This window comes from Ammospiza caudacuta, chromosome 4 (genome assembly GCF_027887145.1).
Source record: "Ammospiza caudacuta isolate bAmmCau1 chromosome 4, bAmmCau1.pri, whole genome shotgun sequence".
In the NCBI taxonomy this organism is placed as follows: Eukaryota; Metazoa; Chordata; class Aves; order Passeriformes; family Passerellidae; genus Ammospiza; species Ammospiza caudacuta.
In genome coordinates, this window is record NC_080596.1 from 4,359,863 (window position 1) to 4,382,892 (window position 23,030).

At 35.9% G+C, this 23,030-nt stretch overlaps 1 protein-coding gene across 2 annotated transcripts in view; it reads left to right on the forward strand.

The window, feature by feature from the left end:
- Window positions 1–23,030, forward strand: part of FSTL5 (follistatin like 5) — a 270,104-nt gene that overhangs the window by 16,562 nt on the left and 230,512 nt on the right. For both annotated transcript variants that reach the window (XM_058803344.1, XM_058803345.1), the window contains exon 2: window positions 7,111–7,249. In XM_058803344.1, the coding sequence (XP_058659327.1) occupies window positions 7,127–7,249 (123 nt within the window). In that variant the 5' untranslated portion in view covers window positions 7,111–7,126. The remainder of the gene's footprint in view (window positions 1–7,110; window positions 7,250–23,030) is intronic.

Consider the following 23,030-nt stretch of genomic DNA (forward strand, 5'->3'; position numbering starts at 1 on the left):
AGGATAATGTCTTTTCTCAAACATGCTCTTAACAATTTACTATGGAAGTGCCAACTGTTGTTTCTTCTTACATTTAGTTGATGTTAGTAGTGTTTAATTTTAGAAGAAAAACATTAAAAACTTGAAAACCAAAATATTTACCTTTTCTAGCATGTGTGAAGGACACAGCTACACAATGGTATGATAGGTGTCAATTTACAAATTATAGAAAATATTAACAGTACCAAGATATTCACCTGAGTTCTAAGCTGGCAGGTTTTCTGTTTCTTGTTTCATAACATAAAGTAGTTGAATTCCCATCAGTTTAGATACTGCCATGATGGTAAACATTAATCCTCTAGGCTATTGAGGAACCAGCTGTGACAAGTTTGCTTAATGAGGGAAGACAAAGAGACCACCTCACTAACAGTATAACCTCCACAAACCAGCACTTGCATATATCAGTGATGCTAAAATCACCCTGAGGTTGATACTGAAGTCTTGGGAGAAAAATATATCAATACACACAACTAGAATCCTTTAAACAAAGCTTCTCTGAGATATGTGAACTATAGTACTCTCATTTTGTTTTTCTTTCTGAAATATTAAAGACATTATGAGATCATATGAAGAACTTATAAGAAGGTTTTAAAATTGCCATTTCTCATTTTATTATAATTCATTGGAAATGGGGTTGCTTACACTAAAACATCTCGGTGTCATCATTTATATAAATAAATAAATACACTGAAAATGGTAAGATAAAATTAGAGCATGAATTTAGCGGCAAAGATAAGTGTCCCTGCTGCATCTGCATTTCAGGAACTTTTTTGGAAATGGCCCTGGCACTATTAGGCCATTTGTGTAGAGGTTCACATGAGCCACTGTTAATCTTAAGGGCCAATTCCAAAGAAGCCCTTCTAGAAAAGCCCTGGGCTAATGGGTCTTGCTTGCATTCCCCCACAGAGAGGGAATGGGCTGCCTGGCAGTGCAGGTGGTGGAGGGCACAGAGAGTGACAGGGAAAGGCAGGGAATTCTGGCCTTGTGCTGGCTGCTCACCACGGAGGGGCCTGGACGTACCTGCCTTGGAACAGCCTGACGTGTTTGTAAGGTCTGCACAAAAACCAAGTGCACTAGTACAGGGGATCAAGGGCCTGCCCTCCGCCTTCTGCTTGTGCAGCATGATGGTTTTGCAGTTTAAATCAGGAAAGGAGCGAGGGAGAGATGGACAGGAGTCAGCAGAAGGCAGGGTGCATCTGGCATGACGAGGGCATTTTGTGAGATATTTTTTAAAAAGTGTTTCTCATCCTGTGTGTTCCAGCACATGAGCTGTCAGTGGCATTGCTGGCTGTTCTGAAGTGACTTGCCAGCCTGTTTTGGTGGGTGAAGGATGAAGAGCATGTGCCTGCACAGTGAGTGGCTGCGGGCACATGAAGCTGCAGCTGAGAGACAGAACAGATTGGTTGGCAGATGTACGAGCTGCTGGCTGCCGTGGCAGCGCTGCACTTCACTGCTGCCAGCCCCAAGCCTGCTGTACGTAGCTAAGGTGACCTAACCACTGGTTCAGAGTGTAGCTGCCACTTCTGGAGGAGGCCTGGAAGGTGGCGGCATGAAGTGTGCAGCGCTCAGAAGCTGTCAGGAAGTCGCGGGGTTGAGAGCTGCCCTCATGACGCTGTGCTCTGCTCTCCACGGCGCATTTTGACAAGCAGAAACATTGCTGGATATGTATTTCAGCTATGTTCATAAGAGAATATGATACTGTGACTACTTTGTAAGAGCCCCATTTTTGGTGTAAAGATAACTGTTGTAAGGTTCTTGAAGGCAGGCTGTGTGTGAAGATGTGGGCACTAGGGCAGAGGCAGGCTAATGGGAAAAGACATGCTTTTAGTTAAAACTTCTGCTATTCATTCAAAGGTAATGCAGTATAATTTTCTCTACACAAGAATATTCTTTCTTTGCTGCTAGTTTTCTACCATGAAACCATAAGGGTAGATAAAAGCATCTTAAGAAATGGTAGCAGTGTGGTCTTTCATGCTTGCTTATTTGTGTCCATCATGATATGCAATGAAATTCTCAAAGTCACAGGCAATGAAGCATGGTTTATATTTATTACTGCAGCCGTATTATAAACCTATTAATAACACTGAATATGGTGACATAGCTTATGGTCTTTTTTCTGATCCCCACAAAACAGACAATTAATTTTATTCTTATTTATTTTCAGATTAATAATATCTAAAAGACGGAGACTGACATTTTCTGAGATCATGTTTAAATGTTGAAAGTGACCTTTTAAATAATTCCAGGTTAATATCTGGTATCTTTTCTTTTAAAGGCAGGAGGAATTCAGTGATTGGGCCATTATTTAAGATTTCATTTATTATACTTTGTAGAGGTGTTGAGTTGATCATATCAGTTTATTGAGGTGGAATATTTACATTTTCAAATGAATATCTCTTCTCTTAAACCCAGATATCCTGGCTACTCACTATTTATCAACACAGAACAGAGCATATTAGCTGAGAAATTCTGGAAAAAAAAGAGCTTTAAAAATGGCAATGTTCTTAATTTTAAGTATGTATGCACTTTAAAATAGGGCATTCTTGTAACTGGGTATAAGTTTTAATTCTTTATATAAAGTCTGGCTAAGCCAGGTTGCATGAATTATATTTTTTTAGTACACTGTAAATACACATTGTCACATTTGGAACTGGTTATGTAAAATATTATATCTTTTCAATCTTCTCAGAGAGGATTACAGCATGGGGACAGGTAAAGTAGTGCTTATTATGCATTTGCTAAACTCTCATAGCAACAACCTCTTTCCTAGTCCAACAAGAAAAAGTTAGGCAAAGAACAAAATTTATATTACCAATGAACTGATGAGAAGATTTAGAACTCATAATAACTTTGAGAGGAAACACTCACTATGGTATTGTAGAATATATTAATTGTTATTAGATATTCATAAGTAAGGTGTCAGAACTGGGATTTAGTTTGTTTTCCACAAAGTATTGGAAAAGCACTAGGAGGAGAGAGAAGGGAGATATAGGTTTTGCATTACATTTCCTTAAGAATTATAAGAAATTGTCTCTGACTCATCAGTGACTATCTGATCATCAGAGTGCTGGCGGAAACACTGTGAACTTTTCACGTAGCTTTCTTTGCTTAAAAAAACAATCTCTGAAAATTATTTAAGGGTCCCATTTCCCTTACCTAAAAAAGGCAAGAGAGATATCCTAAGATATTCCTTTTGTCAGTTCAGAAGCTATAGCTCTCCCAGCAGTGCTTCTCATCCAAGAGTTTTAAGATATAAACTTGACGCAGAATAAAGGAATCCTCTTACAGATTATAATTTATAAGAAAAAAATCAGAATTAATTGAAATGGGAAAAAATCAATAGTGAGAAAACTGCAGAGTACATCAGATTCATGAATGCTCTGGAAATGGGCTAAAAAGTGCAATGACAGAGCCTTCTGAGAATCAGAAAGGAAAATCTAAATTTGATACTGGTGAAATTACTGTACAGTGAGAAATAAGGAACAGCCATTATCTGTTCCACATCCTTCGTTCTATTCCTCCTCAGCTTGTGAGGAAAATCTAAGGAAGATAAATAGCACATAAGACTTCTACAACGCCAATCAATTTGATGCTAAGATAGTACATTAAGCTCATTGTTAATAAGAATTAGTGCACATTGAGGAAAGAAACTCATCACTCTACTTATTTGTGTGCAACTAGGGAGAAGCCCACCCCCTAATTATTTACATGCAATGAGTAGCTGTAAATTAACTGTTTTCATTAATAAAATGGATGATAGGGAGTTACTGCTAGTAGTTGTTTAAGAATTTCAGTTCGGTGTTTACTGGCAGAAAAATCATATATATATGTTAAAATATGTGCAGTTAAAATATGTACTGGAATATTTTATAATTTTTAAGTTTTTTCCATTTTGATCTATAGTCCATGCTATATGTGAGAAATGTGCAGAGAAAGAAACAGGAAAATGCAGAGTATCTGCTTAAAGAGAGAATAGAGAGCCAAGTAAACTAATCAGATTTCCAAACATGGTTATATGAGTGTAAAGAAGCAACAGTCTTCAGTGAAAATAAAAGTAGACATATAATAATATGTATATATATATAATAAAACCTAGAAGCAGTTCTTTCACAAATATGTAATTAATGAAGTTAAAAATAGAGAATAATGTAATCTAAACACCGAAAGATCAAGTTCTGCTAGATTATAATAATGAGTAGAGGGTCTAGATCATTAATGTAAATTTGAGTTCAAAAATATGTAATTTTGCCTCAGAATGCATGATATAACAATTTTTCAAAAACAAATCTGATTTCTTGATAATACAATATTAAAACAAAATTAAAAACCCTCTTTGCTGATAATTTAGGCTGTACCTGCAAGTAGAATAAGAAAGAGGCAAATTTAGGCAACATGAATATATAGTCTTGATACCTTATTTCTTTCTGTTTGGCTGTATGCAGCACCAAAATCTGGAGTTGTGATGAGGCTTTGAGAATTCATTTTTATTCCTGATCTGAGTTCAACTCACTAACAATGTAAGTCCTTAGGACAGATAATACTTTTTCTTAAAATAAAGGCTTCATAATAATACTGTATAAAGGACAGCTGTGTTTTTTGTAATAAGTAATAAAAATCATTTAAGATATCCAGTAAATTCAACAGAAAATGTATGCTACTTTAAAAGGTGGATATTTTAAATTCTAAAAAGGCAAAACATAACTGCACAGACTCTGCATACTTTTGGGATTTTAGGTGGCATGTGTCCAAAAAGCTTACTTTGTAAATTTGTGTTGTAAGTGTTCATCCAAGTATCAGGCAATGAAGTCAGAAACTGAGCATGTAATAATTTTCTGTTCTGTACAAGTACAAAGCATGAGCCTTTCAAGGTCAAACAATTTTCAAAACTATAAGGACTCTATTCTTTTACACCACATGAGACTAAAATCTATTCAGTTTGTGGGTGGGTGGTGGAATGTGGCTGCTCTTACAACCTTCTGTGAAATGACTGTTTTCCAACCAAATTTTCATTGTACAGAGAGGTATTCCAGAAGTGCACAAAGGGGCCAAAAGTTCAACCATGCTAGTCTTAGCATGCACAAGTGCTAAACAAATTGGATTCTGGCCTTGAAAGTCAACAATTAAGTATTTAAAAAAATTTCAACAAGCACAAATAGATGTTTTCTTTGAGGTTAAAAATCAAGATTCTGATTTTTCATATTTCTTTTGTTCTGTTTTTTTTTTTTTTTTTTTTTTTTTTAAATGGACTTACTTTGCCAGTAACAGTGATACTGAGAACCAGCATAGTCAGTGAAGGAAAATGCCATACTGTCATGTACTTGAATCCTCGGAGTTCTGAAGCAGTCTTTTTTTGGTGTTTCCTGTCAGTAAGCTAGATTAGTTCTAATAATACCATAGCAAAGATCCACCAGAACACCTGATGAGCTCTTCTGTTTTGGTGGAAGATTGAGGGTAACTCAAAAAGAAAATTTCACTGCGTCATTTCCTATACTCACGATAATATCCTGTTACTGAACGGGTGTAGAAGAACAAGCCTCAAGTTATTTATGCAAAATATCCCTCTGTAATAGAGCTTGTTTTCTGTGTTTCAAATAATGCTCTGCTTAATGTATTCTGTGCAAGCTCTCCTAAGAGAGATACTTCTACTGTGTATATTAGAAAAGCTGGAGTGACAAAGAAAAGTAATTGACACGGAAACTGTTGGAAAAAGTAATGATAAATGAGATGAAATGCTGAGTTTGATTAATAGGAAGAGCCAGAATGAGATTGGGTTTGGTGGAACAAAAGGTAAGTGATGTCAAAGTAATATGGTGTATTAATGTCGAGCTTTTGTTTGAATTACAAGTGTGAAGGCAAGGCAGGCTGGTAAAAATCAGCTGCAATGAGGATGAAACAGACCTGTAGTGGTTTCACCAAGTTTGGTAGAGTAGTCCCCAGGGAAGGGTAGCAGACTTAAGTAGGATCTGTTACTGAGACTGTGAATAGAGGTAAGAGTGGAGTCCATTTACTACATGTAATATCTCCACAGGAATTAATTCTATTCAGTCTCTCTGCCTTGAGGTGACTGTGAAGACTACTGCTATGTGAGGAATGATAGGAGTCAAAACCACAGTTTGTGTAACAGTATTGCCAGAAGCATGACTGTAAATTATACAGGATAATAAGTGATCCCCAATTTGTTCACATTTTATGCTCAGATGATTTCCCATAGAAAAGAAAATGTCAGGCAAGACTTCAAAATTCGGTGTGCAGTCTGGGCTGCTAGGGCACTCTTGTGATGTTTTGTGCTTATTCCTGTATATCTTGATTCTTATCAGAGGTTTCTGCACTGGCAGGCTAAGTGAACTAAAAGCAAAGTAGAAAGGGGAAAAAATCTCCACTCATGCATGAAAGTGGCTCATCTCTGCCCCACAATGAAGGATTAAATAATATAGACTAGCAGACTGACTTGGGAGTATCTTGAGGTAATGGAGATCAGTTTGCTGTGTTGTCTGTTTAACATGATGGTTTCAACACAAATGCTGAATATCAATAATAAATATTGCATATCTCTAAAAGGTTCTGAAACCACTTATGTAATGTATATGTGTACATCCATTAGGAACCATACAAGGTACCTCTCATGCCATATGTATCTATAAATCTGTGAGTATGATTATTGTAAACTTTTAGGTTGTGAATAGTGCATCACAAGAGGCCGCATTTAAAATAATAAGTTGATGAACATGTGATTGATTATAAGTTTTTTTTCTTTCATCTGAGAAAACTTATTGCATTTCTCACCATTGATTTTCTTTTATGTTCTGTCTTTTCTTTGACTTTTCCTGGTTGTTTCCTCAGTGACTCCCTCATATGAGATGGGAAAATTCTCAGTTCAGCACAATGGAATTGATACTGCTATCCCAAATACTACCATAATTTTTTCTCTTTGCTGTTGTGCCAGATGGATTGTCCTATATCTACTAAATTCATTCAAGTCCACAATTGGATTGTCAGTATTGTAAACCTTTCTTATACAGTTTATGCTAAAGTAATATTGCATCTCTGAACTTGTTCATTTTATTTTCACAGAAACAGACCTGTAAAGATGTTTATGTGGTGGTCCACTGTTTTACTTCTTGGATGCATTTTGCTGGGAGCAGAGGGGTGGCCAGTCAAGGAAGGATACAGCTTTAGGCCATATCAGCCCCTAGTAAGATTACGACACAAGGTATGGATTATTCTCTAATATTCTTCCTTTTCTTCCACAGTCAAGGGATAAACTACATTCTAGCCTTGTCTTTTTTGTGTTTATTGGAGTAATGTTCAGAAATTAACTTTTTCAAAGGGAATGAGATAAGATCTGTTTTAGCTTCAAAAACTAGAGATTAGTTATATCAACAGAAACTCAGAGGGGGAGCCAGGAGAGGCTCTCTCTTACAGCAACTGTCAGCATCTGCTTAAGGCAACGACTTGTCACAGTCCTCAGTGAATTCCAGTCCAAGCAGCATACAGGGAAACTGCCCACCAAAGAAGAGTGGTGTTGAAGTTAACTGATGAATAGAAGCTTGTTTGCAAGAGGTAGATGTTCCCAGGGCTTGCTGAATTTAGCAGTTTTGGACCAGGGCAAAGTGCAGATGTTTTTTGAGTTACACGGTTCCCATATCCAGCTACTAAGTGCCATTCAAATTTTGCCCACCTGATGCTCCTTTGTCATGAATCCGGGACTCCCAAAACAGTTCTCAGCTGCCTTTCTACTGGTAGCTGAAAGGGAAACTTCTGTGGTTGTTCTTTAAAACAAGGGAAAAGGCTGTTATATTTCCATGGGCTGTCTAAAGTTAGGCTGGTTCTGATAAACTTAATTCTTTCTTGGCATGGTAGTCATGGGAGCAACATCTGAGGTACCTTAAGACCTACAGTCAGGCCAACAGAGATGTTGAAAAAAATTTTGCCCTTCTGAATTTTTGTGCTACAAGTAAAAGGTCTGAATTATAGCCAGAAATTCTAAATGTTAGTGTCTAATAATGTTTCAAGATACTGCTAGTTTTATTTCTCAGTACTTTTTTGTAAAGTATGAAAAATATTTCTTTTTGGTTCTCAGATTGATAAAAAGACCCAATATTATGTGATTTTATCTCAACATACAAAGAGGAACTGGTGGCTTGAGTTCTCAAACAAGTAAAATACTTGCCTATTAGCTAATTAATATATGCTAAGTAAATTAAATACAAAAAGTTTCTTGACAGATAGAAAGTAAAATCTTAAAATCATACAATTATGCTCCCTCTAGGTAATGTTCTCAGTCAGAGTAAGACTGAAACAGGCCACAGTCAAGGAAATAAATAACTGTATCAGCACACAGATTTTTATGCTGAGTATTATTTAAAACTTTGTCTCGTCACTTTATTTCCATTTGACAGCTGTAAGAAAACTAAAATAAAATAGCACAAGAAAAGTACTTTGAAATCTGGAAGGAAAAGAGAGACTAGTAATGAAACCACGGAATAAATCATGTGATAGAGAAATCACATGTGCAAAAAGCCCCAGTAGAAAACCATGAAGACTGTGAAAGAAACGAAGGACAAAATATGGGGTATAATTAGCCTTATATGTTAGGTTAGATGGTCTCTGGTCTTAATGAATGTGGAACTATTCATGTGTTGCTATTTCTTAATTATGCTTTTAATATACTGATAACTCTCTATAATTCTTGGAATAGGCTGTCATAAACTTTTAAAGTTTAATATTGGGGGAAATCACACTTAGACATATGCAGATAACATACAAATAATTAAAACTTGATATAAAACTTTGTATTGAAAAATATGGTGGGTTTTTCCTTAGGCAATATGTCTAGATAAAAATTGGTTTAGTATAGTTCAGCTTTTGGTATTAGGGACATATGTTTCTATTAAAAAAACCCTAGAAATGTAAAACTTTTCTAAAGTCAATTTTTAAAACCAACTTTGGCACAGATAGGCATACTCAAAATGTAAATAATATGGTAAACTATCTGCTTCAATCAAACACTTAATAAATCAACTGCTTAGATTAAGTTATGCCGATAGAATTCTTACTGCAAACAGATGATAATGAATATATGCAGTTATATTTGCTTTGATCAGGCAATATGTATGCAAGTTTATGTGTGCAAAGATTAAAAAAAGAAAAAAGAAGATTAATCTCTCTTGCTCTAATAAAGGGGAATTTATCTGTCTTGAACAGTAGTCCAACCAGAGCAACTTTAAATGTCAACCTGCAGGGAAAAGCAATCCTGTTGGTACTTAGGTATTATCTTGAAATAATGATTGTGTTTGTGGTGGAAACAGGCATTCATATCATAAAGGTTGTATCGTTTTAAAAGGGATTATGAATGATTTCAGCTTCTCATGCATAGAAATTACAAGTAGGAATCTAGTCGGTATATATGATAATCTGAAAGCATAAGAACAGCTTTTCTATGGAAAAAAACTTTATAAATAGAAAAAAAATCTGCATAAGAAAACATAATTTTACTTTTAGCACTGGAACAGATTGCCTAGAGAGCTTGTTGAGTCTTTATCTTTGCAGATATTTAAAAGCTGTCCAGACAGGGTCTGGGACAGCCTGTTGTGGGTGACCATGCTTGAGCAGGGAGGTGTGACAGGGTGACCTCCAAAGGTCCTAATGTTCTTTGATTATGTGCTTCATAATAATTCACCATTAATTATAGTGATGTTCATTATCATGGCTGTTACAATGGTAATGAAGATCAAATGTTTGACTGCATTGTGCATATATGAAATATTCAAACCCATGAAGAGATGAGTTCTCTTGAACCAGAACTGAGAATGATTATTACAAAGCACTCCTCCAAGTTGTTTTCAGTCTCCTTCCCTTGTTTATCTGCCACGACTTACATTTACGTGGTTATGCTGAAAAGCACTAGGCTGTGTCTGAACAGCATGTGAATTTCTTGTTGAGCTGGGTAATCCTTGGTTCTTCATTTGTCAAAACACTGGAAAAGTTTGTCAGGTACTTTCCATTTGGGAGTCTTCTTGCATTGCTGCTGAAGTAATGTGAGCAATTTGTTAATACCTAGGTTCCCACCTGATATTGTTAGGAACTATTTTTAGCATCCTAATGAATTTTCTTCTTGTAATTTGCATGCCTCTGACAGAGACCAATGTTTATGCAATGTCATCAGTGAAAGAGTGTATGCTCTGAGATTTCCAGGTATAAACAGGCAGGTGGCAGCCAACAGAATGGCAACAGTTGGCTGCAGATTCTCTGTCAGACGCTAAGAAATATGGAATATAGCCTGTACATCCATATGTATACTCCAGAGCCTGCCAGCTCTGCATATCTAACTAACACATGCATGCACAACCCTCCTTGGCAAGCCAGGTGTTTCACATGGCTTAGGAGGGAATAATACTGGTGACAGTGCCTCCTTGTTAATGATGTCCTCATGGGTGGGGAGCAGTTCAGTTTTGGTCTCAGGGGACAGTCTGTGAAGATGTAACTCAGTCCTTGTCCCCTGGGCTCCTTTTACTTAGGCCCAGTGCTGAACTTCGAGGTTGGGACAATCAGGTTTCCCGTAGTCAGAGCTAAGCCCTCACTGAGAGCAAGCCCTGCCCTGACAGCATGGGTGGGAGCAGAGAGACGGGAGAATCCAGGGAAGCCAGAGTTCAGCCTCAGCCTTGGCCTGTGCAGGATGCTGGATCAGAAAAGAGCTTCTGTTGTCAAGCTGAGCAGGAGTGTATGGAGGATACAGCAAAGGGGCTGTGCCAGCTTTCACTGGTTTCTGGTGACCTGTTGATTCAGGCTTCTTTCCAGCCTTGTTTTCATCTTGTTTTTACCAAAGGGCAAGGAGAAAGTGACTCAGCTGTGCAATCCTCACTCTTGTCTGTGATATTTTTCCAGACTACAGTATTCATTTTAACCTCCTATAAAAAACCTTCCTCTCTTTCTTTTCCCTCTCTCCTTCCCTACTTACTGTTGCTATTTGCTGCTCTTTGTTTCATTTGTTCAACCCCAATTCATGTTAAATTAGGGCTCAGAGCTAGGTCAGGTTAGAGGGGTTTAGGTTACATTGGAATTAGATTCAGTTTAGAAGTGTTTAAGCAATAAGGACTTTGAACTAAAAAAAAAGCAAAAGAACAACATAAGCTTCTGTCCCATGTTATTAAAAGCAAATTTGAATGCATAAGCACAGAAAAAACCCATGTATGACTTTTAGGTTTTTGCCCAAAGTCTATAAAATGATCTCCCGCTACTAGGAGTACTGAAATGCCTGTAAAATATAGACAGCCTGAGTGTTCAATGATTTTATTATCATTTAGGGTGTCATGGCCAAGAAAGAAATGTGCAGAAAGTAGTATTCCGGGATTCAAAAATAGCCTGTGCTTTCCCTGTGTTGTCTGGTCTCCAAACAACCTGAGATTTATAGCTCATAATGTCTATCTGGAAAATCTGTTTGCTTGCAGGATCTGAGAAGTCATAAAATTTGATCCTGTAAAATCCCCTGTCCTAGAGAGAGAAGGGAAAAAAATCTATTGAAGATGAGCAGTGAATCCTGAGGACTAAGAACAGAGCTTTTGCTGTCATGTCACTGCTGTTCTCAGCTCTAAAGTAACATGAGAATTTTCTTCCTTCTGAGGCTTCATGAGCCCAGTATCTGTGTCCTATGCAAATTCCAGGATTAGAAGAAGCAAGATTCGGTTTTACTTTTTTCCCCCCTTAATCACTTGTAAGTGTAGTCCAGAAGTCTTTTTTGTTGTTGTTGTTTGGGTTTGGTTTAATTTTTATTTTATTTTCTTTTTTTGGGGAAGGGAGGAGATTCTGAAATCTAATCTGGTATTTCCTGTGGGCAATAGCATTAAAAAGGCATGGGTAATTTTTTTTTTTAAACCCATTGCAGTCACTGTTCCTTAATAAGCTAATATCAATGAAACATTTTATTTCTGCTGTCTCTCACTACCTGCTTAAAGCACTTTTTAAGTCTTAGAAAAGTTGCTTCTATAATCCTTCTTCCAACTAGTCAGTCACTGGGGAGTGTGGAGTGTCAAAATCTGGAATTAAGGCAAGGCTGATTCCTCCTTTCAAGATGCCTGCTGATACTTACTAGCAATGACTATCTATAAACTTGTAGTGAAACCATGAGGCCCAGTCAGGGAGCAAAGGTGCCTCTTAACTACTGGGCTGAACCTTTTGCTGTGTCTATCTTTTTTGTTCCTTTTACTGAACATCACCACTGTGCAAAAGATTATTCCCAACCAAATATTTTCAGGAGTGAGGAGATTCACATGTATTATCTACCTTTTGATTAGCATTGCTTTTTTTTTTTTTTAATTTCACATGCCAGATTAGCAACAAAGAATGAAATATAACATGCTGGTATATGGAGGCAATGTAATTATCTTCTCCAGTCAGCTTGGCCTTCTCACATTGAATCCTAGGAGGAGGATTTCCAGTTACCCTCTGTATAGATAAGAAATGTTTTTTTACCTTTCTGGTATTTGGAAGTCAATGCAAACACAATCTGTATCAGCTATCATTTCAGATTCTTGATTAGCATGCTTTTTCATATTCTATTATAATGGCAAATTGTAATCACAAACTGCAATTGCAGTAATAGCAAAACAGAGTCAGGAGAAATTTTTTTTTTTAATATATATACTACTTGAGGTGATTTGTTCCTGTTTAAATTTGTGCAGTTTGGATTTCCGAGATCATGAAACACACCAGATACTTGAAGTGTGTGTTTATGAAATCTGGCTCTTTCTCATAACTTCCTTGTTGCCTCTTTTTTTTTCAGTTCTTCAAGACTACTTTGTATATTAATTCCATCTCTTTATTTTTTTTCTATTGGACAAATAGAATGCCTTTGTTTTATTCTTTTATAAATAGAATGCTTTGTTTTATTCTTTTTCATTGCTTGTTTTTCTCAATCATTTCCCCCATGGATTTAATACCTCTATTTATTGCCTAGAAGATGTAGACTTTTATTGTTTATATTAACCTTTATTATCTTGGTTTCTTAAAATGAAAGTGATATCCTGTAGCATAGACAATTCTTATAATATGACAAGTAATATTCAAAGGTCAATATAAAATTATATTAAGTAATAAATATGGTGTGTAACAGTTTCATTGGTATTTAGACAAACTGCACTGTACCCCAGATTTTTTTTTTAAACTAAATAATAATCAACTTAGTTTGTATTTATTTTTCACCTCTTATGCTAGAAGTGAAAATTTTATTTTTCTTTATCTATTTAAATTCTGGTTTTAAATTAAAATAATTTTGTACTTTCAAGCATTGGTTTTTGTGTTGGATTAGCATGACCTGATTTTTGTAGCAGGGAGCTGCAGGAGTGGCTTCTGTGAGAAGCTGCCAGAGGCTTCCTTCATGTCTGACAGAGCCAGTGTCAGCTGGTTCCAGGATGGACTCACTGCTGACCAAGGCTGAGCCAACCAGAAGCGGTGCTAACCCCTGTGATAAGGTATTTAAGAAGGAAGGAAAGTTATTGTGCAGATATAACCGCACTAAGCCAAGAGCAGAATGAAAGTAAGTGAGAGGGGCAGCTCTGCAGACGCCAATGTCTGTGCAGAAGGAGAGCGAGGAGGTGTTCCAGGTGCCCCAGCAGAGATTTTCCTGCAGCCGTGGTGAAAACCACGGTAAAGCAGCTGTGCCCCCCATGGAGGAGCACGGGGTGCAGAGATGCACCTGCAGCCCATGAAGGAGACCCACACCACAGCTGGTGATGCCTGAAAGAAGGATCCAGGGACCTGCAGACCCATGGAGAGAGGAGAGCCCCTGCTGGAGCAGGTTTCCTGGTGGGACTTGTGACCCCGTGGGGAGCCTGTGTTGGAGCAGACTGTGCCTGAAGGACTGCACCCTGGGGAAGGAGTGACCCGTGTTACAACAGCAGCATTATGTGGGGAACTGTTGCAGAAGGGATGGATTCAGGTTGCAGAACTTCACGAAGGACTGTCTGCCAGGGGAGGAACCCCATGCTGGAGCAGGGGAAGGGGCTCTCTCCTTGAGCAATGGCAGGAGCAATGTGTGATGAGCTGACCAAACCCCTCACTCCCCATCTCCCTGCACTGCTGGGGCAGAACAGGTAGAACTCGGGAAGGAGTGGGGGGAAGGTGTTTTTAAGGTCTTATTTTGCTTCTCGTTATCCTGCTCCGATTTTGTTCACAATAAATTCAGTTAATATCCCTAATTCTAGTCTATTTTGCCTGTGCCAGTACTTGGTGAGTGATCTCTCCCAGTCCTTAACTCATGAACCTTTCATTATATTTTCTCCCTGCTGTCCACTTATGGAGAGGAGTGGTGGAACAGCTTTGGTGGGTGCTGCCATCCAGCCAGGATCAACTCACTACCTTTTTAAATATTAGTATACAGTGATGTATTCCCATCTGAGGAAGTGTAACACTGGTATACAGCAATAAAAGAAAGAATGAAAGCTCTTTCTTACATTGGGCTTTAGTATAAAATCAAATAACAATATTTGTGCACTATTAGACTCCTCTTAAATTCGCTAAGTATTAAGTTTTGCATCCATATTTCTTTTCAATGTCCATATTTTAAAACATCCTTAATACTTTTATTCCTATACATGTAGTAGAAAAACAAGGTCAGAATAAATTACCTCCTTTTAGGAGTGGCAAAATATATCACTATTTTTAACTACTTCTTCTACATTGCTTACTTTTTTCTAAGTTTTCAGTTGTCATTTTGAACGGTGATAGTTTTACTAAGTGTGTGATATGCACTGGGAGCAAAAATTGATATTTTTTAGATAAAACCATATTTAATTAAGTAGTACTATATATTTTTCTTTTTTTTTCTTTTACATTAGCCACTGTTCTGATTTTATGTTACGAAGATATCAGGTTAAACAACCCATCTGTACCTCCTGTGAACCATGGCTTTTGTAATCTTGGCAGTACAAATATTTGCCAACACAATAGCTAAGCAATTTCTTAGCATTTATTATCCTGATTTGTTTAAATTTTTTAATTTGATATCATTTCAAGGAGGCATAGTAAGAAGTATTGATCTGTGTTTATGTGTATTGGGTTTAGGCATATTTGATTTGGCTCTCTTCAGCAGCCTTTTCTTTTGAGAATTTTGTAACCAGAAAAGTCAGTGGCTTCATCCCCATTGTTTAATAAAGCAAAATAGCAGTAAGAAAGTCACTTAGCTCGTGAACTTACTGAAATAGGCTATTTACCTTAAATGCCTTCAGCTCTGGGTAAGGTGACTGCTAGATCACAGTAGTTGTTGTGACATGTTGCTTTTTCTCTTTTATAATTGCTGATGGGATCATATGAGTAGTCCAGCTCAGGGCATTGTATTTGTTCTTGATAACTGGTTCCATGGTATATCATACCAGACAAGGCACTACATCCATCAGAATATTCAAATCCCTTCAACCATGAGCTAAAGGAATGTGATGTCTTTCAGTTTCAGATTTTTTTTCCATTATTATTAAAACCCAAACAGCAGCATTAGTAACAACATCAAAAAGCCCCAGTCTCCTTTCAAAAAATGAGGCTAAAGGATAGGACACCAATTGAAAACCTTTAAGGTTTTGGTATCTGTGCTTAGGCCTGACGCAAAGAAAATGGAGACTTAATGACAGCCTAGTGAAAAGATGTCCAATTATATATTTTTTCTTAAAGTTATGCCTTGATACAACTACAGTTAAAGAACTATACTGTTAAGAACATGGAAGTTCAATGTCTAAAACATAATATTCAAAACAAAGCTCTCCCAAACTTTAGTAATACAAAAATGTTGCTATTTGACTTCATTAAAACTACTCACAGAATCATGGAATGGTTAAAGATCAGCTAGTTGCAACCCCACTGCCTTCTCTATGGGCTGAAAAACTCCAGGTCTCTCAGCCTGTCTTCACTGGGGAGGTGCTTCAGTCCTCTGAGCATCCTGCTTAATGTTCATTGTCAGTTCTATCAAACGACTTTGTGGAATTGAATTCCCCTGCCCAATGCATTCTAACAAAATAGTATTTGAAGTAATAAAACTCTAACCAGCTTATTCTGTGCCCCTTCTTCCAATGAAAACAAACCAAACAAAGATTATTTGAAATTTGTTTTATGTATTGATTATAACTCTGCTTATGTAACCTGGAATAAGCAGCCTATAATTCAAGTCTATTTTCTAGGGATAAGTAATGCTTATCACTCTCTTGAGGCATCAGTGGAATTTCTATTTCACTAATGTTTCATGAAAATGCCATTACTTTCTATTACTATTACCTGAGGATTATTGTCATACATCAATGCAAGTAAAAATCACTAATATTACATAGTCTTAATAGAATGTATTCAACTTGTTGGTATATGTGTCATTATTTGGTGTTACATAACTTGATGCTACAATTCTGAAATTAATAATAACTACTGTATTACTGATAATAACCTAATAAGCTGATCCCCAAAACAGTAAAGGACTAATCCCACCTGCAACAGATAGTTAGTGGTATTTTTAGAAAGGTCTGAGACACCATTGCATTGGTCAGTCTGACTTTCCATATAAAGCTCACCTATTTATTTCATTGTTTCTTCATTCCTACTCTAAGTGAGGCATGAGTAAAGCATGCCTTTCAAAGAACTCACTGAATCTTCAAATATTTGCTATACCTTCATATTTTCAAAAATTTCTTTTGGTGGTTTATAATTAGCAATTAGTAAAGAACAGAGATTACCATTTGGATATATCTGTCTTGTTTTGCCAGTGGCTGCTTCCTGGGAGCTACTCCATCATACTCATTGGTTTGGTATGAGGAAATTCAAACTCATTGGTTTGGTATGAGGAAATATTTTCAGGACATTATTCAAAGTTTATTATTCATAACAGAGTCTACTTTATTTTTGTTTACGTGTATCAGTTAAAGACTGGGAAGAAAAATAAATGTCTTTTTTTAATATATATATATATATGAAGGAACTGTAATTAAAAATAAAATATCAATTAGATTAGAACTTCAGCTATTTATTAGATTGTTGTTTCAGCTCTCTGCAACCTGTTTTTTTTTAGCTAATTGTTCTCAACATGAATGCGAAGAGAAAAGAGCTAAAAGCTTTACAGTACATTGCCTACTGCACAGTAGAAAAGCTGTAATCAATTGTTAGTATATCTGCAGAGTATACAGCTGCACTTCGTAATTAATTTTGAAAAATATGTTGAAATTCACCAATCAAATACTGAGTTAATCCTGAGTTTTCTAAGATTCAGTAGAAGAAAATATGATCCTAATTTTACTTTCTAGTTTCCTAAATGTCACACAGTAGGTAATATGACATAACCTTTCTTCAAAACTCTGGTTTAAATGAATGTATTCCTCAAACATAGAATTGAGCACATTACAAAAGGGCAGTTGCAATTGATTAATATTCATATCATGAACTTCTCTTTTGCTTTGCTACACTACCTTATTTTCTCTTTTAAGATGAATGGTAGAAACAACCTCTTTGTAACCTAACAATGTCTCAGTATACTGGTTTTAATCAATGCTGGTAGATAGACTACAATTTTACCCATAATTATGTCTTAATGCAGACTAAATATTACTTGAATTCCTGTTTTGTAAGAAGGTAATTGATGTTTATGCTCTCATGTCTATAATCCCTAATTGTCATTCTTCCTGTAGATTTTCTTCTATCTGTACAAAAATTTGCCAAGAGGAAAAATAAGATCTGAATGAGCCTCAGACAGACTGAATAATAAAAAGCAAAGTACATTATGTGGTTTTAGAAAATTACACTTAAAACCACCTCTGAAATTTAGAAAGAAAAATGAATTGAGATTTTAGGCAAATTGCTTCCATTAATGTCATTGGGAAGTGGCTAGGATCCATCTGTAGTAGTTTGCTTTTTCTTTCTTTATTTATCTTTTTTTTTTTTTTTTTTTTTTTTTTTTTAAGTAGCATTATATTGTCAGGAAATATACTACTGTTCAGTAATTGTGAGTGTACCTGGAGCTTTAGGAACTCATACAAAGGGGAAGGTAATAGAATACCCATTAAATACTGTATCCTAGAATTTCCAGGAATAATTCACTATGCTAAAGTGTTGCTTCTTGGAGATCTCTTTCCCCCTTCTTTGCCTATTCAAATCTAAATTGGTCTCAGATAATTGCAAAATAAATATATATCCACTGAATATGATTCTGAGCTCTATGATATCAGTATATCCATCTGCAGCACCTCACTGACTGTCTTGGTAGGCTTGAAGAAAGTACATCTTATGCTGTCTATGGATGGGGAAGCAATACTACACTGAGTGTCTGAGCGTATAAAGCTTAATGCGAAATATGCACAAATAGCAGTAATTACTTCTGTAAAGTCTTTATTCATGTAGCTCCTCCAACTTAGCTAAGGAGAGCTGTAGCCTGGATTTAGCTACATAAATTGGCTTGAAAAATCTTCGGTATAAAAGTGGTTTTGCTCATAGTAGTACATGTTTTAATGCAAAAGTATACACCACTTCTGCTGCTTAAACCATGCATTAAGCATCTTAATGCTTAAAGAATTATAAAAACAGCAACGCTGCACAGCAGTATAAAATTGGTAGAATGTTTTCCTATCATGTGCTGTGAAACTGCTTATAAATTTTGAATGTATTTGGTCTATCATCAAAGAACAAAGTATGAAGACATCATATTAAAGAAGGTATAGTTCCACTGTATTTCTGTGAGAGTGACCTGCCTGAAAGATCTGTGCAGAGTAACCTTCTGTGCATGTTCTGTTGAGGTTTTTTTTCCAGAGTTCAGCTCAGAACTGTGACCAGTTCTAGGCCAATTGATGATAATGAGGTATATGGATAGAAGGGTAACAGCAAATGGAAGAATTAATCCTTAAAGTCAGCATGTAGATTTTTTTATTTTATTAGATTTTTTTTTATATTGTGGAAAAATTATATGATTTGGAAAATTTCTCTGCTTCAGTAAAATGAAGGAATATATATTTGGCCTTTTACTACAGTTTCATTGGGCCTGTGGGATCATTAGGATTCCTCATGGACAGCGTATTACATTGGAATCAAAAAACCCAAAAAAAACCAATACAAAACAAAAAAAAAACCCCAACAACAACAAAAAAGATAATTTTGCAGTGCTACTAAACCCCAGCGATTTATTGAAATAGGAATCCTTGAAATTAAAACCCTAAACTACTACTCAGCTGCCTTTCAAGACAAGAGTAATTAGGGCTTATAGGTCCTATAGGGGGTTTATTTGTCTTGGGAGCTACCTGCAGCCTGCTACAGGCAAGTCTTTTTACACTAGCATTGTTTTGGAAATGTGTCTGTATGGATTGGGAGCAATCCTACCAGAAGGAATTGTTTCTTTGAATATGTACTAATCTGACTGACTCTGCCTATTTTAAACAAGAAATGTTGTTTCGTAGAGTGCAATACACGGTGTATACATTTGATATAAACAGCGTTACTGTGTCATTAGCAGGAAGATGCTTCAATTCTGTTGGTACTGAAGAAACATTGGGATTTAGACAGTAACTTTAGTCCAGAGCTGTTTCACCTTGAGGGCAAAGTTTTGTCTGCTGTGCTTTATGTGATCCGAAGCTGCCTTTGGGACTAATATATGCCCTTGCCACCATCTAGGTTATTTGCTTTTATGTCACACAGGCCTGAACAGAAAAACCTGTGGATCTTTGTGTAGAACTTCTGTCCACTTTTCATCCACAGAAAACACACACTTTGTTGAAGCCTGGTCTAGAGGTAGTTTTCCTTCAGAGTATGTAGACATAGACAAGATGATGTTGAACTTGTTCATACCTTTATTTCTTCTCTGCTCCTCTCTGCTTTTAAGTGATTGTAATGTGTATGCAGAGAGGAGCACCTACTTCAAACTCACCTTCCCGGGTCTGCCATGATTGTTCTTCATGTTCCTCAGGGACTTAAACCAGCAAACCAAGAACCGAATCAGTGTATTTTGCAGTTTACCTTTCTCATCTCTGTGGCTGGTCTTTCCTTGGTTTGGTTTTGGTTTTAATGACAATCATTTCACTCTTGTATTGAGGCTCCCCAGATACTGTTGCGTTGCTTTCATATAGATTCATGAATTCAAGACTTCATCAGGGTTTCTCCACAAGGCTTATTCTTTACACTTTAATATTTAGTAATATTTCTGGGAACACCATTAATTCTGAGCACTTCATCAGCTTTATATATTACATATTTTTGCCTAGCAACTTTGCTTCACATCTTGTTTCCTTCACACAATCTTATATTCATGTGATGCCTTAATCAATACAAGAACAACCTGTGGCATATTATTTTCTCATAATTTGCTGCTGTAAATGGTGGCATTCTCTAAGAAGACTGGGCTGTGTATGCAGAATACCAGTTCAAGAATCCTGCTGCAAACATTAAACTAAAAAGCTTTCTGCAGTAAATAGCATTCTGACAAGAGCAAGAGGAAAATGGTTCACTTTTTGCACATTCTTTCTTTCCTACCATAGTAAGCAAGGCCTTGCTTACTGCTGCTTAACAGAACAGCTTTACAAATGTAAATGTCATTGCTTCTGCTTTGCATGCATTTCTAGTTTAAATTGCAATTGTACTGCTGTTGCTAAGAGTCTGCTGAAGTCTGATTCTATAAAACTTCTTTGAAACACAAATGTTCAGCCTAATGTCATTGATCAAATTGGGTCTGAGAATAGTTTATCAGACTGCTTTGTGCAAGTATGTGTGCTTGTACTCCCTGACTGTGACCATGCTGCTGTTTCACTCATGAATAAAAGGTTTCTGTACGTTTGTAACTCAGAATTCTTGTAATTAAAGTTGTTGTATTAATTTAAGTGAATATATAGTTAATTCAGCTACTATAGCTTGTACATGTTTTAACAATAATAACTATTCTGGTACCTCTCTTAACAAAATATTTTCTTTAATAAAAATTATTCCATTATTACTATTGTTATCATTATCTGTATAGTACCCCTACTGCAGAATTAGTCATAAAGATAATGAACACAAAACTTATTTTCTGCATTTCAACTATATTTTATTATATGTCTAATGGTAACTTTTCATTATAAAATGTTAGAAGAGCAAGTAACTTACACTCTTTTTCATTAGCTTCTGTAATTAATGGTGTATGCTTATTAAATTTTTTAAATGTTTGTCACATGTCAAGGACAATCTACCATATGCTTTATACTAATCAGTACTTTGTTTATTTTAGGATTAATTTGATTAATTCAGCAGCCACTTTTTAAATGGAGCCAGCATAGCAAAGGAGGCTTTGTCTGAGTTTTCCAAAGACAAAATAAGGCTCCTCTTCTTTACCAGTAGCCAGATCCTCAGCAGATGATTCAGGCAGAGCCATAAGTGAGGTTCTGTATGAAATACAGTTATGTAGTTTGCCTTTTAAAAAACATAGAATTAAGTGGCATTCAGAATGCCTCTATGTGCAACATCCAAGGTTTATAAACAGTAATTTTCTTTCAAAAAGGGAAAAAAAACAAACAAAATTTGCATGATGTGTATTTCAATGAGACTAAGAAATGAGCTTTACTTTTTCTTCAGTGGATGGTGTATTTTCTTAGTCCTAGAATATCATCTACCTTTACATATCAGCTCTGGTCTTTCTTATAAATAGCTTTGTACCTTCTTAGTAAATTAAGAGTCCCTTTGATCATCCTTCTCTACACCCCTTATTGCTAATGTGAAGCCCTTCTAAATAAGACTTGGTACTATGTCAAACTTATTTAGCAAACATGATATTTCTGAATAATGATATCAAAACGTTTTAAGAGATGTTGATAGTGTTTGTATATTAAGACAAAAAAGAAAAATAGCACTAGAAAAGGAGCTTTTATACCTTGGAAAAATATTTGTGTATATTTAAATAAGTTTATTTGCAGAGCCTCATTTGATTTATATTGGAAATAGTTTCTGACTTAGGATTTGTAGGAATGGTAATTTTTATGGTCAACCATCTGTGATAGTTTTCAGTTCACAAACATAATAAAAAATCTGACATTGTCTCCATGAAAAGTTTACTTTAAATTCAGCCTTTTGGGCACAGGAAAGGTTTCTTTACAGTTCTAATATGTTCGGCATTGATACATTTCATCAGGCTGATACACTGTAATGCAACACAGAGCCATAAAATGCCATTCAACCTATCTGAATAATTTGTTTGGAGAATGTTAAACTCAAAAGTATTTTGCTATATTGAAGGAGATAAAAATATCCTAAAATGCAAAATGGTTGGTTCTGTTACAGATGGCTCATATCAATAGGTACCAATGTGGTATTGTAGTTCATGTAACCATTCTAGACAGATAGATCCAGAATGATTAAATGAATGATGACATATATATATTTGTGTGTTTGTGTGTGTATTTATATAAAATTTATTTATATATCATTTTGATTGTTAACGTGTTGGATAGAAATATTTTGTTTATATATCATAATCCAGTACAGGAGAAAAATAACAGAATGGTGTGTAATAGTATTTTTATAAAGTTCTCCACACATATGTTTAAATAGAAATATGTTTTACTTAATACTGTGATGCTTGCTCATTTATATATTAGGCACATATATTGTCTAATATATGCGGGTAAAATTTTGTTGTTTACAGGCCAACAAGCATTAAAATCCTAGCCCACTGCACAAATGCAGATGGAAATAAATGTCATTATGAACAATTTATTCATTATGAACCATACTGCAAGCTTCAATAGTTCTTTCACCTCTCTCACAATCCAGGACCCTGAAAATTTTATTTGTTTGCGTGTTTCCCATGAGGATGAGCAGTTCCTATTTTCCTGAGCATCTGAAATGATTTTTTCTAAGTTACAGGTGCTTTTAACGTTGGGTGACCAGCATAATTCATTGCTTCTCACTGATTTTCTACAGAAAATATTTCACATAATTTATCTCTCAATGTTAAGGAGGAATCTGGATTTAATTCACTCTCAGTATAAACTTGTCTGCATTTTTTAACTCTGTGTTTTCTG